The following is a 15,737-nucleotide window of genomic DNA, read 5'->3' on the forward strand; positions in this document are numbered from 1 at the left end:
GGAATTTAAAAAACAAGGATAACTAAAGTTTAGTAAATCTGTAAAGGCTACATTTTACCTTTTATCATTTTGGAAATCTCCCCCAACCTGAATGGGAGATCTGAAGCAGCAGAAGGTGACTATATGGTTATAGCCAGAACTTCTCTCTTCAGACTATGTGGTATAAGGTCCTTGCTGTAGAAGTTGGAAATACAGAGGCTGTAAGTACCTGAGAATACCAGATTTTCTCCTCTAATTTTTAGAAACCTGCTTTTCAATATTAGGGCCTGGTGATCATGAAGATGTAAGAGCATAATCACTTCACCAGATACTGTATACACACTTCCGTATAACCTATATGCATTGCTGCATACAGCAGTAAAACTGCTTTGAAAATTTTAATGTATGTCTAATGGCCAAAATTTCAAATAATAATTGAACTATTTAAAAATATAAATTAAAAAACTGAACAGAAATGCTCAGCTGTCTTACTGATCCATGTTTACATTTTTCTGGCTATAAGATAATGGATTGTCTATGAAAAGTTGCTGAGATGACAGTCTTCAAGACTGAAGCCCTTTTTTGTTAGAATGGGTACAGGATAGGCATTGGCAGCACATGAATTTTCATCCTGGTGTGGCTGGGTGCTCCAAACCTATTTTGAAGTACCTGCATCAAGGACCAAGATAGTAGTGTAGTTTCCACATTCAGTTGAGTTGTCGTTGTCTGCAGAGAGTGTGAAATGGTAATGGACTGGTGATGTATACAGTCACCTATTAGAAAGTGCACTGAGACCCGTTTATTTCCCAGGCACCTTCTGAAATTTGTTGAAGAATAGTAGAATATTTATTGGATTGAAAAAAGTGGGTAAAGACACTAGTAATCTTTCATCCTTTCTTTGCCCTGATGGGTGTATATAAAAGTGTATACAAAGTAGAACACCTTCAACAGGGGGAAGTGAAGCATTCCCGCCTCAGAATACCGTGTAGGTCAATGGTGAACTGCTTTCCCAGGAAGTCAAGAGATTTACTCTACATCAAGCAGAAAAGAAATTTGAATCTAGGTCTCTCGTGTCTCAGGTGAGTCCTCTGCTTGCTTGTAGAGTAAAGGGGAGGTCTAACTGCCTTCTTGTCTTTCTTTTTGATATGTTTGTGCAAGACCTGCATTGGTAGGCATGCTGCGTGAACGCCTATGGGCTACCTGCATTGCTGTCACAGACATACTCTGGGACTCGTATCAGGGCATAGGCCATGAACTGATCACCTTTTCAAGAGGTAGTTGTTTATGCACATGCCCAGTGACAGAAATGTGGTGGGTTTTTTTTCCTGTGGGGAGAGACAACACGCTGAGAAACATGCATTTCTAAGGCTACGACGAAGCTGAGTAATAATTTTATGAATTTTAGATACAAGCCCTTGAACATATGTGCCCAAGTAAATTTTTGATTCTTGTCACTTGTGCAAGTCCATGTCTTAGTTATTTTTTTCCTGTGTGGAAGCGAACTAGCAAGAGAATTTCAAAAGTTGATGAATGAACCTGATCACAGGCAGTAACAAGTATCACCAAAAATTTTGATTTTAACAGTGTGATGTTCTCATAAAGTCTGACCTTCCCCTCAGAAAACAAAGTCATAAACATAATCAAGTATATGTGCTAAGGCTTAATCAATGCTTAGTGATGATGGAATGCAAAATCAAACGTCCAAGGGTAGAAATCAAATTGCATTATTACAGGAGGCTCAACAGTTGAAAAACTGCCCCGTAAAACAAGAATGAAAGCTTGGTGACTTGAAGGTCCTGCAGAAGTAGTCTAAAAAACCTAATCTGTGAGTCAGGACTCTGAAGGATTATGCAAGTTACACAGCACATGTGTCCGTACATCCCTCACCCTCCCGCCCTTTTTAACCAAAACTGTTCAGACGCAGTTACGTCTGTTACCAAAATGTGACTTAGAAGTGTGTGTGCAGAGCACTCACCCCAGCCACGGGAGTGGACATGTTTCATGTGTGATACCTTCTGGATTTCCCAACAATAAATTGGCATTTTGCTTGTTTAGCACTTTGCTGTCACTCCAGAAGAAGACATCCAGAGCATTCTGATACTGACTGTAAATGCAGCAGTTTGTGAGGACAGTGCAAACCTAAGCCTCAGGATTATATTAACTCAGATCTTCTGCCAGTCTGGAATTCTGCTTCCAAGTGAGTGCAAAAACCCTCTGGATTCTTAAGAGTGAGAAGTTTCCTGTGGTTGATTGTGTTATTCTGCCATTCTGTCTTCTCATAAAACTGCTTTTACATGAGCTTTGCCTTCATGGCACTGCAAAAAAGATAAAACTTAATGGTCTGACTTATGAGTAGCAATCTCTGCAAATACATTTTCCTTCAAAGTTTCTATCTTCTTTGGTGTGTTCCTGCTGTTCTCTAACCTTGAATAAATTCTTAAATATGGGAGATCATTGTTGTCTGTGTGGTGGTCTGTTGAAAGATCCTCCACAGTGCTTCAAGTCTTAGCTTAAAGGCTCACCTTAAAATAAAAAAGTGTGGACTGTTGATACTGCTGCTAGTCAAGTGAGGACTGAAGGTGGTTCTGCTGTTTTCCGTCTGCATTGTTCATGCATCTTCAAGTGCAGACTATTCTACCCTCTTTGAATCCTCATCTACAATGAATAAAGCTGTTTCCATTTACTAATAGCACTTCTACTACAAAAAGGGATGAGTTACCAACTCTGTCCCAGAAAGTACTGAGCTTAAGTTTCAGAATAGTAAGTGATAAGGAATTCTTCTGTGTCTGTTTTTTTCTCAACATTTTCTCAATTTCATCTGAATGAGGTGTTCTTCTGTTGTTTGATACTTAGCAGGTAGTTGTAATATCATCTCTGTTATATGTCCCTTCTGTCATATAGAAAGTAGTCAACCAAACCTAAACTACCCAAGTAACAGCACAGAACTGCAATATTTATATATTAATCCAGAGTCTGCTCTTTTTCAATATGTAGTTAAGAATCTGGAAGACGTATTCTTTATAGTACTTCAATAATCCTGTCCATTACATCACTTAATTTATAGCAGTGTTAACAGAAAAATCAATAAACATTATTTCTAAAATGTCAGGGATGTTAATGGTGTGATTTAAAAAAGGAGAAAGATTCAAAACTCTGAACAGAACACATTGATATAGTGGTGTAGATGCACATCTTGCTGAAACTGTGGTAGGGAGGATTTAAATCATTATGGCTCAGTCATCTTGAAAAATGTGTGTAGGTAGCTATTCTTAGACATACAAATCTTTCTTGCCATATTGTGGGATTTTGCTAAGTGGGGGAGGCTGTATACGGTATATCTTAACAGAAGGTTGCTAAGATCGCTCTTAAATCGTTTTGAGTCATATCAACAGTTGCTATGGATCCCCTGCTAATATTTTGGAAAAGTATTAGTACAACTTCCTGAGGAAAGGGAGTCTTACCAGTATAGATTGGAAAGATGTTTCACAGGGAGGAATCTAAGAATGGGAAAGCTGGGTGGATATTTATTTCCAGCTAAAATTTTCTGTGATGTATTGAACTTCTCTGGTTGAAATCAAGCGGTAGTATTGCCCAAGCTAGCAAGTAGGTTTTGTTTTAAAACTAAGCATTAATTCATAAAGTATCGCTGCCTTACAGTTTAATCATGCTTTTCCCAGTAAGACTTCATGGACATAATCCTAGTCTGACTGATTTCATAGGAGGAAAAGACCAAATAGTGGACTAATACGAAATGATGTAGAATAAATACAGAGGCTTAATGGATAATTTACATGTAGAGATCAAAAGCAGTAGGAGGATCCTTGCCAATTTCTGGGGCACAATTCAGGACAGACTTTCAAGTCCTGGTACTGTTGTTACTTGAGTTGATCAGTTATCCTGAAATGAAGATTCCATAATATTTTCCACACAGATATGTAATTAATTGAATTAATTACAATGTAATAGTATTGATCCTCTTGATTATTTTCTACTTCTGTAGAAAAACTGTTTCAGTGCTACACATTGCATTTACAGATAATTTATCTAGCAGCGGCTTTACTTCCACAGAGCTTCTCAAGCGGAGATTTTGTGGAAGAAGTTGTAATAGCATGTTCCCTACCTGGTCTGGCATTTCTCCATGTAGGCTGAGGTGGGTTGCTCTTCTGTCTTCCCCCTGCCATGACCTCTTAACAATTCACTACTGAAATGAAGCTGGTTACAGTAAATTCCCCCTTATTGAATGTTTTTGTGAAAAATTCTAAAATACACAACAACATTGATTGCACAATATGAAAGAAGTGGGTATCATATATGACACATTCAGCTCCATTTGAGAGGCAACTGGTGTGGTCACTGGTATGGTTGAAAACTTTGTAACCATTTCCCTTTTTGTTTTCTGCAGCAAGGGCTTTTGGTCAAGTCCTTTGGCAGATTTTTTTTTTTTTTTAAATAAAGGATTATAAGTGCCATTTAAATGGAAGTTAGGTATCCATGTTAACAGAAAGCAATTTATGCCTAAGCACCTGTGCTCTCAAGTTGTGGAAGCAGATGGTATCAGCAGTTCAAAAGCATTTAGACAAATTCATGAGACCACTTGTCCATAAATGGATGCAAAATTACCAGCCAGGAATGTGTCCTCCGTCATCCTTAATACAGCAGACATGCTGGAGCAGTAGAAGGGGAGTGAACCACAGAAAGAGGCCAGGCTCGTGTTCTCACAAAATAGCCGTTCCAGCTGCTGGTGTTGGGAGACAGGATGCATTGCTAGATGCACTATTGGTCCAATCCAGTCAGGCACTTCTTACATTTTTAAGGCAGTCTGAGGTTCAGAAAATAAAGTGAACTCATCCAAGGAGGTGAATTTACTCCATATAGTCAGACTTGTATATGAAGCTGTATACTATCTCCAAGGCTCACAAAATCAACTGGGAGCCCTTGTTGTTGAAAGTGAACCAGAGTCCCTTTTTGGCTGCTCTTTTTATATATTGTATTTCTGAGTGCATAGCAGCCTGATTCAAGAATAAGGAGAGAAACGACCCAAAATCCCCCTGCAGAGTGGCAGCTATAGCTCCTATAGAAATGGTGGGTTCAAGCTTCCATAAGCTGTAGCCCTTCTGTGCTCTCAGAAGAGAGCTTGGTGTTCCAGTCCAGTGTTGACCGAGACACTGATGTGATCAAAGTCTTTTCGAAACGCCGAATACCAGTTTCATCAAAGCATTTAGCTACAGTGCTGAGACAGGCACACTAGCCTTGCAGGAGGCAGTTCCAGTGTCCTTTTGCCATTTTCTGTTGCCCACATTTGTCGTGCTAGCATTCGCTGTTCTTGTGGTTGCTAATCCCTGTTCAAACCTCTGACTCCACCATGCTGGATATAGAAATCCATAAGTACCTTGGGCAAACTTGTGACAGAACTGACTTTTAGGTAGTACGAAGTTTGTAGCATTGTATTGAGTCTATCATTAGGAGAATTACGACGAATATTGACAGTCCTACTGCCTCTGTGCAACAACATTGGATATTCAGTTTCAACAGTGATTCAGAGTACTTGGTCCAACAAATGTTATTTCAAATGATAGGTAATATAAGATGCTTTGACTGGAGGAGGGGAGCACAGACATCTGCTGCTATGGGGAAAGAGGAGCAAACAAAATCTTCCCTTGGCCTGAACTCAAAATGAGGGTTGAGTCACAATTCTATGGACACGTCATTGCCTCCTTATATTTGATACAGTTAAATTAGTGTTCTACTGCTCTGCCGCAGCAGAAATTTGCTTTCCATTCATAACCTTGTGGTAATTGTCTGTATTCTGACTCTTACAGCTATCAGTCATACTACCTTCTTGATAAACTGTAAAGAGGAGGTGGGAAAATATTCCATCCCATTTGCTGGTTACAATATTTCAAACTGAAAAGTCTTATGAAATCTCTCTTCCCAATATCTTTTTGTCCAGGAATTCCAGGGATTATAATATGAACCCTTTTGGGGCACATTTGTCAAATGACAATATGGATTTTTTTGCTTAACTTACCATTTTTCAATCAGGGTAGGAAATCTGTTTCCAGTATCTTTTCCATACTTCCACAGCTTGTTTTATCTTTCAGTTTTGCACCTTAGATGAATCTCTTAACTTAAGAACAGATTTTAAATAGTAATTAATTAAGACTATATGCTACATAACTAAAATGGTGACAACTGAATTAATCGTATTTTGGCAGGCATGGAAGAAGAATCATCTGTTTATTTTCTTAGGAAAATGGCTGAGATGCCATTTCTTGACAATATAACTATGGTCCTGCCAATTTTAACTGTAAAGTTTTCTTAAAGAATCCTAAATGCAAGTTACGTGCCTGTGAGAAGTTTTCGCTTTAAAAACATAGTTTTGTCTGAGCGTCACCTAGTGCTTTGATTCCTCATGTTCCTAAAATTAATAATTAAAACCTTATTCTATATATTTAAAAATATTAAATATATAAGTGAATATGAATATATAAACACATAAACATATAAATATATAAATATATAAGTATCTAAATATCAGCAGTGTTGGCTGTTCTTTATTAATGTTGTGCTTGTCCTGCATTACCTCTTAGGTATGCCTTTCAAGGATATTGTGTTAGCTATTCAACAACTTTTCAAACAACAATAAAATTATAAATTGTTAAAAAGGATCACCACCCCCTCAAAACTGTAAATATTCTAGAATCAGGCAGATAAGCTGGTTTTGGGGATGAAATATGAAATAGGTTTTGGTCATCTAGTTATTATATTTTGTATTCTGTAGTATCACGTATTACAATAATAAGTTAGCTCTGCACAAAAAGCGCATATGCACATCAGATCTTATGAGAGTCTTCTCTGTTGTTATCATTGTCCTAGTTATAGAAGTCACTATATGTAGAATACGTTTATCTTTTGAATACACCTAAAATAGGAAGGGCCTAAAGATGTAAAGTAAAGTAAAACTTCTGGCGTAAACCCATTTCCATCTGCCACCCTTGAAAACACTTTACTTCTGGCAAATGGGCTTTGTCTGTGACTTTCTGACTTGCGCTGTGCATTGCGCAAGAGAAGTAAAGCTGTCTTCAGAGGTCGTGGGTAGAGGTATTGTTCCTGTTTTGGATGCACCCTGATAGTTCTGATGATAGCTTTAAAAATGGAAAAGCCAGATTGATGTTTTTGTGGCATCGAACTGTAGACATATTCAGCTGTCACATTCAGCAGAAGCCGCAGCTGCCGACGTAAGCAGCAGTAAGTTAGCAGTGTGGAAGTGATGTGGGCATGGAGCTTGGTGGTCAGAGCCCTGTCCGAAGGAAAAGATGGTTTTATTGCAGGCTGAAGTCAAGAGGCAGCATTCAGGCTGTGGTCAGCCAGGCTTAATGACATTAGCAGGGTTTTAAGACGTCCTTTATGAAAAGAGCAGTTTGTGCCATGAAGTGTTTGTTTCTTCAGAACCTGCATTTCCACCTCCGTGGCCATGATGGATTTGAAACAACAGGTACGAAGTGGTAGGTGTTGTTCAACTTACAGAGATTCTGGCTGTGTTAAGTGTCCTCATACGTTTGTGTTGTCGGATCTTCCAAAGCAGTTCCATTTTCCTCAGAAAAACTCAGCCGTTTGATTAATTGCCTCTTCAGCTTGGACTTCATATTTAATGAAAGAAGGATAGGGTCCATCTTACTTGGCTGTGTGGGGTTAGTAGTAGTAAAAGTATTAATAAAAACTTGTCACTAAATTTAGCTGATACGTTTTTCGAAACACACAGGGAGCAGATACATTACATCATAAGGGCAATTGCAACTGCTCATCTGCAAACAAGAACTTGAGCGTAAATCAAAATCCTTCTGCAGCCTTGTCCTCCAAAAAGAGGTTCGGTAATGACAGAAATTTGCTTTTTTGGTCTAGTTTGCACTTCTTTGTCTCATCAGGGTCCCTTCAAGTTTTCCCTTGCTCAGTACCATTGCAGATTTATTTTGTCTAAGAAAATGCAGGAGAACAGCAGTAGTTGCACTTTCATAGTCATTCTTCAGCACCCGTTACAGACAGAAGTAAGTTGTTTCATGTTCAATGGGCTTAGCAGTGAGAGTGCTTCTCTGGGTTTTATCGCACAGTTATAGAAACTTTCCTCATTTATATCAGTAGGATGACTTGGCTTCTGCTTGTAAATTGAAATCAAGGCGACTATAAATAGGTCACCTGTCCCAAGTAATAAACTGTATCCCATGCCCACTAGGATAAATGGCTTTTTTTGGAGTTGATGACTTTTTTTTAGGCTTTTTTGGAGTTGATGGCTATTACAGCAAGCACGTGTCTTTCAACAGCCGTTTTACGCTCTCTGAAATTTCTTTTAATTGTAATTTCTCTGTAACCAACACCAATCCTATTACTAAAACATTATTTTTATGAAGTGGCTGCATTAATAGAAATGTTGCAACCCATGTCAGCAGGATGGAGAAGCCCTATACAATTAGTATCCTAACAACAGCTTTATTACTATGATCTATACCTTCTATCAGAATGATTAAAATTCCCTGTGTAATTACAGTTCCTTAACATTGCGCCTGCAATGTAGTGATTCCATAATAATAGAGCTTCTGTTGTAGCAATTCTATTATTAGAGGAAAATCTTCTGTGAGGAGAAGGGGACAGAGAGAAGCTTGGAACATTTTTCTTGTGACAGCTGTTGCTGTCCTGTTGCCTTTATGAGCACTGTTACTGGTCCTTGTAAACACAACGTGCGTATACTCATCTGGCTTCAGGGCTCAGGCTTGGAAGTCTCCCTAGCCCTCATTCGTAAAAATGTTGCTCGCTTTTTACACCCGAACCTGAGCACATGTGCAATTTAAGCATAAAGTAATCCCTTCAATCTCAAGTTCAACACCGTTTAAGTTCCACATGTGCACAGTAGCTGTGCTGGTTGTGGGACACACAGTCAATCTGAAGAGCAAAATTCTATTACTTTCTGAATGAGTAGAGTTAGATTTTATTAACAAGTAAGCTATTATTGATGTTTATAAAAATAAGGAATGAAAACCAAGATAGACTGGGGATTCAAGAACATAAAATACTTACGGTATCATAATCTTGTGTGAAGGATTTTTACTTAAAAACAGACATTTGTTTCAGTAAGCATAGTCAAAAATTGGTGGAAAGGGACGAGCGTGCAACTTCTGCATCACTATTTCCATTTCCCTAAATGGAAGAGCTTATGGGGGACATGTTTTATTAATCCTGCCTTCTTTTTCTGACCTGATGACTGGAAGTGTGAGCATTGCTGGGAAAACGTCTGAAAAGAATTGGTCCTGGCTGTGGTGTTTGGTGGTAGTGTCTGGCATGAAAGTTTTGACAGTGCTCCATGAATTTATTTTTGCAAAGCAACATCATGCAAACAGGATCGGTGAAGAGAGGGTTTCAAGCACAAATCCCTTGCACTATTATAAATGTAGAGACCATAAATGTCATGATGGATGCTCGAAGGCAGTTTAATGTAGCACTGGAGAAAATAGAAGCCATTACTACTGGAAGAGCTCCGGTTATGACAGAGAAAATAAGTGCTGCTGTTACAAGAGATGTACTGACAACAAAATACCTGCTGGCTGGGGAAGAGAAGAGCAGAGCACTGTACAGATACCTACAGGCGATTACCCGTTACCTGAAGTAAAGTTTATTTTTAATTTAAATCTGACATGGATAGCATCTCATGTACGCACTGCTTGATAAAGCGACATAATCCAATCTGACGGAAGTTGTAGACTTAATTATACTTGTACTTAGGAACTACCCAATCTTTGCCACTGTTGAGATTCGTGTCTTAACATTTCACTGTGCCATAGGCACTGCACAGGAGGGGGGATGAAGTTAGTTTTTTACCTCTTAACTCTTGATGACCTTGTGAGAGACAGTCCAGTTTCATTAGTAAATGATGACAGGATAGGTGAAGGACGGTTGATCAAGCCTTCACATCCCTGATGGACGTTATGGGAAGAGGCCTTCTTACACCACATAGAAAAAGCTGCTGCTCAACTGAAATGTTTTTCAGTCCTCTGGGAGCCTGTAGCATTCATTTTTTGTTGTTGCCGAGGGCCCAGGCATGCTATCTGACATAAACCTCAGTGAAAGAGGTTTAAGCTCACCGTTTTAACCTCACAACCGAGGCAGCTTGGCACCTGTGCACGGATGGTTATAGTTGCACAGCTAACGAACAGTAAGCTGTTGTGCTGCCAGTGCTCGATCACATTCAATCTTGTGTAGCATTCCTGAACAAAACTACATTAATTTTCAAACTACCGGATGAAACATCTCACATCTTTCATCCATCTGTCTCTTGCGTGGTTTTGTATGGGAGGAGTTGAGGTAACAGCTACAGAAATGGGTGCAGAACATCCTTACAAATCTTTCTTGAAGTCACCTAGTAAAGAGGTCTTTCTACAGAAAATAAATGAAGCAACATTTTGAGCTTTCACATTCACTGGAGCTATTTATGGCCTGTAGGAATTTTATTTCCCATGAAAGTTGGGTCAGACTCAGAGGGATATGCAGATGTATGATGGAGTCCAGTGTACGGTGCTGAACAGGCAGTGTTATGAATCAGCCTCACAGATAGACAGACACAAGATCATAGATAGATACAAGAAAATAATGCTGTTGATTTCAGATAAAGTGTATTACTGTCCAGAAGAGTTGTGGGCAACCTGCACATGGGTTCTTGCTATGCAATGCCAGCGAGTAATTGCGAGAATTGACTTGAAACTATCACACATCGCTTTCTAAAACGCATTGCTACATAACCAGTTGGAAAAAGATTAATTGTAAACTAAAAGTGGGAAGACTCTTTTATACTATTTAAAGTGGGTTTTTTTTTTTGCATGAAGCCCCAGTAGGACTTTATATTTTTCATGTAACTGGCTCATGGATCAGGCTAGCTGAAGGCTAGTATTGCTGCCCTAGTATTTTGCTCAGGATACATTTAACTGCACGTGGAATATCGTCATTCCACCAGATGACTGCAGCAGGTAGTAAATAGGCTCATGAAGCTGATGCAGCACAAACTTTCGTACATTCTTGCACTTTCGATCGTCTTTGAGAAGGACTTGGGATTCATCGTACTGCAGACGCACAGCCCTGTCTCCGGGCATGCTGTGAGCAGCAGAACAGTGAGTTTCCTGCTTTTCCTGACTTCACAGCTGACCTACAGGGACTTCCCCCTACGGTGACAAGATAAACCACCATCTTTGGTTCTGGACTCATCTGCAGTGACTACCAGCAAGGGCACTAATTAATGGCACTTCCACTGTGCGAAACCCGACAATTGCATATACAGCCGTTGTACAGTAATGAGTTCTAGCTACCGCCAGCCCAGGCCAAATCTGAACTGGTGACCTGGTAGCGAAAAGGCTCTGTAGCCCATTACCAATTCCGAAATCATTCAGGGCTTTGATAACTCTTGCATTTTTATTGGCAGCTGTCCGGTACTTCCTCCCCAGAGCTATTGTGTCAGTGATTTAACCTTGAGTATACATTAAAGCCTCTTGGGGATGCCATTATGTTCAGGATTTGGAATTCAGGATTTGACTGAATCAGATCTGATCCTCTCAGAGTGTTTTCCCTGATGGTCAACAGCTCTTCTTCCCGGCCTCAGCCTTTTCCCTTTTTAGAGGCTCCTGCTTAATGGCTCTTGGCTCAGGATTTCTTCTAATCTCTTGTGCTTTTGTGTTTTTCCTATCAGTGTGTGACACATTCCTACCTTTCAGGTTTTGAATAAACAGCATGGCATTCTTGCAGTTTCATGCCTTTTGTTTAGGGTAAGAAAGATACATGCAGCAAGCTTATTGAAAAATTCCGACTTTGGACACAGCTGTTTTGCATGACATCATGCCTGTGGACTTTCAGGGCTGAGGGGTCTGTGTAATAATGAACTTCCATTTCCTGGATTAGAGGTAAACAAATAAGGGACAGTGTTCAGTTTTCAAAAATATTCTGCTAAATGGAAACCAAAGCAACTCTTCTGGATGTGCAGACATACAGCTTTAGTGTACATGCCATTCTCAGAGCCTGGCCAAGGAGCAGCAGGAGTTTAACTAAACCCCTGGGTCATTCAATTGTTGCCGTTCAATTTTGTGTGGATTACAGTGAGATTTACACCACCCTGGCACAGCTGTTAGTTCAGGAAGTGTATGAAGCAACCCTTGATAATTCGAAGAACAAGGAGATAAGCTAGGAGGGGGGTTTGACTAACCAAGACCAGGTGTCCTCAGAGCCTTCCTCTCAACCCAGAAGCTGATGGCTGGGTCCTGTAGCAAAAACCTCTCCCCTTACCTCTGCTGGATCTGGAGGGGAAGAAAGAGCCTTTCCACCCATTCAAGAAGAATGGAGGAGAGATTGCAGGGAATTCGGAGTGTGAACTGATTTCACCTCTATCACATGCTTGTAAATCACAGAGGGATGCCAAAGACGGTGGAACCAAGCACGTTACCCTTTTGAAAAACTGAGTAGCAATGCACTCTGCTTTTTCGTACAGACATGTAATTGTTTGAGTTTGGGGATTTTTTCAGTGTCACTCTGTCATGTTGTAAGAAGAGGAAGGACTAAAAGAAGAAAGATACAGAAGATGGAGTTAATAAGCTATTTTAAAAAATCAAGTCTGGCCTCCATTTGTCACTCACTGGTGGTTTGCTGAAGCAAGAAGTGCAGCACAGAATCAAGTACCAGGTGACAGGATGGTTGGGAATGACTTCAGGCTGAATATTCAGCTTTGGGAATTATCTTTATGCCTTGTTCAGAGTGCTAAGTCACTCAAAAGTCCAGATTATCTTCTCTGGTTTTTTTCAGAGTGTGTGCTACCTCTTGACACTCTTTCTTTGTGTAAGGGAGTTGGCTGAAATTGCCGCTTAATCTACTTCTTTTTCTTTGCTTAATAGTTTTGTAAATATTGCTAACTATCTTTTTTTGCTATCTTTGAGGAATACCGTTGGCGCAATCTACATATGTTCTAGAATTATTTGGAGACCTAAGCTGAGTTAAACTAGCAGATAATTAGAAAGGATTTTTAATTCAAACTACCACTTTTTCTTAATGGAAACCAGCATCAGTTCACTTTTACCAACAGCAGATGGTAGCATTCTTGTGCAAGTTATCTGTTTGCACTGCAATGTAAACCAAAGCTTTCTGAACATTATTTTTTTTGTATTGAAGCTTCTGGAAGATTTTTAAAGTTGTCTTAGACACAAAATCATTGATCCTCATGAGTACATTTTCAGCATAAGAACCAAGTGTGCTTCAGCTGTAAAAGACCCTGTTTAATATTTAATAAAACAGAATGTGTCCTATTTGCTGAACATGACAGGCCAGGAATTGTTTTTTGTTTCTAGGCAAGGGGTTGTAGAAGGAGTTTTTACTGTGTAGCAGGAAGACTTACTCTGTGAGCATCTTCTTTTCAGTGCAGGCAGTTTACTACATGCTGAGATAAAATGCCATCACAGAACTAGGGGAGTCTGGCTACAACTGTATCAGCTTGGACAAGGGAAATCTGTGTTGGAGCTTGAGTTTAGTATTTCTTCTTCTTTGCCGTCGAGAAACAGAACCACCAGAAGAAGCGTGTCTAAGGAAAAGGGTCTTTACCCACGATAAAACACCCATCAAGTTAATCCTCCTAGTCAGTCTCTGCCATGGCGCTGGTGAGTAGCATAGCGCAGTGGGTCAGGCTCACATGGCAGTACGGGGAACACCGTGCAGAGGCAGTGATCCTGCTGTTCTCTCCATCGTGGTCCATGCCTGCTTCTCCCCACCCCGCTGCCTTGCATTGTGTGCTTCTCCGCTCCAGCAGCGACATGGGCGTAGCAACATCTAAGCACAGTCTGTGCTTGGCTGTAAACAGGCTGTCATGGCATTTCATTTTTGGCATCTTTCGTGTCTGGAATCCCTTTCTAGCCATTCCCTGCTGTGCTGTTATGCCCCTTATTGCACGTGGAGATGAGGTAGGATTTGTTTATTTTGGTGCACAAGTAGAAGTGACCTCAGCAGCATTGGAGGAGAATCGCTTCCCCAGGGCACGGTGCATGAGACAGTCAGATACGCTGATCTCGTGGTGTCACCCATGTAAGAGCTGATGACATCACTGTTATGGCTTCCCTTGAGTGCGAGCTTGATTAAGTCAGGACACGTATTCTGTTCGAATGCTGGCTGGAGATGAAAGTGAAAGCTTTATGGAGCGTTGGATTCAGTTTTCAGCAGCACTGTGTGCAGTGTGAAGGTGTAGAGAAACAGGCAGGAGTGTGTCTGACTGCGAACTTAACTGTCAATAAATTATTTTCTTTTTTTTCTCAGGACTGTTTTGACTGGTCTTCTTGAAGAACCACTGTTTTAGGACATTTTTCTGTAGAACAGCCTGAAATGAGGATATGCCACCTAGTGGAAATGAAAGCCACCTTCAGGGCTCTTCCTTCTTCCTTCTTGCTCCCCCTCACAGGCTCCAAATTAAACTGTGTTTACTTCCCAGCACCAGTTTGAGAAGATACAAGGGTGGAGGGTCAAGGTTCTTAAAGAGCTTTTCCATGGAGCGGATTTGGTTTATGTATTACATTTGATCAGATACTTCTTTACACAGTAGCTTTGCCTGCTTGCATTCAGGTAATGCTGATACAGGAATTTGTAATGGTTTTCAAAAGTGACTCATTTTAACTAAAACAGTGGCATAGCCTGGTTGTTGGTCTTCTTTCCCTTTTAAGGTAGGAGGATATTAATCTAAGATATAAGGATATTAATATCTCAGATATTAACTTGTCAATGACTATCAGTAGAAGAGCAATGTGGGTTAGATTCTGAAATGAGAAAAGTTGCATCAAGGATTGATTGGACCCTGCTTTGTCTTTTCCAAATGCACGTGGTTTCTTTTCTGTTTTCTTCCTGCACAATAAAACAACTGATATTCCCTCGTAGGAGCACCCCTTACTTGGGCAGCCGTTTTTTGTTCTGCACCCCTGCCGGACTAACGAATTCATGTCTTCTATACTGACCGGTTCACGGAAACAGGACAGGTGAGAAACAGTATTGTGCCTTGCAAAGGCTTTATGGAATGCAGATAAAGTGAATCAGCTGGGAACTGGAAATGGTCAAAACAACTTCCTTGGTCCAAACAGAATAAGATTCTGGATTGTCGCCTAAGAGCTGAAAGTTAAAATACATTTGCTATAGATAAAGGGAAAGAATAGTCCCATCAGAAGTTATTTTATGACTGTCAAGCGTGTCTGCAGTTCAGAAAGGGTTGAGATAATATGTTTATGGTGCTTCTTGTTTTTTTTTCGCTAGACACACAAATTACATTATATTGTGGCTCAGTACTGTAGGCCCAGTTGTGGGTCTAAATCTGCCCCTGAGTTACGCAAAACTAGCACCTGAGCAGAATACAAATGCTGATTGAAAGGTAAGAGAAAATGAAATCACCTTTTTTCTTTCCCATCCTCCTATGAAATTAAAAAGATCAGATGCATAGCTGGCAAAAACATTATCTTCTCCTTTGGAGCTCTTCGTTCAGTTCATTTAGGACTCACCTTTCGATATTTTGCTTACATGGCTGCCTTATTGCCTTACTTACTTTGCAATGAAAATTTGCACTGAGAGAGATGTGCTTGGCACATTGCTGACACCCTTCATGACTGTCAGGAGGTCCCTCATGTCCTGGGGTCTCTATCAGGTGTGTAAAAGCATTTTATGGTGATCCCTTCAGCACATGGTTGGTGGCATGATCTAGCATAACTCTGCTACAA

At 40.1% G+C, this 15,737-nt stretch overlaps 1 protein-coding gene across 1 annotated transcript in view; it reads left to right on the forward strand.

Annotated features, from left to right (window-relative positions):
* Positions 1 to 15,737, forward strand: part of ATG10 (autophagy related 10) — an 81,273-nt gene that overhangs the window by 65,470 nt on the left and 66 nt on the right. The window contains exons 5-6 of the mRNA XM_059833425.1: positions 14,911 to 15,008; positions 15,280 to 15,394. Of these exons, the coding sequence (XP_059689408.1) occupies positions 14,911 to 15,008; positions 15,280 to 15,391 (210 nt within the window). The 3' untranslated portion in view covers positions 15,392 to 15,394. The remainder of the gene's footprint in view (positions 1 to 14,910; positions 15,009 to 15,279; positions 15,395 to 15,737) is intronic.

The sequence above is a fragment of the Gavia stellata genome, chromosome Z (assembly GCF_030936135.1).
Source record: "Gavia stellata isolate bGavSte3 chromosome Z, bGavSte3.hap2, whole genome shotgun sequence".
NCBI classification, from domain to species: Eukaryota; Metazoa; Chordata; class Aves; order Gaviiformes; family Gaviidae; genus Gavia; species Gavia stellata.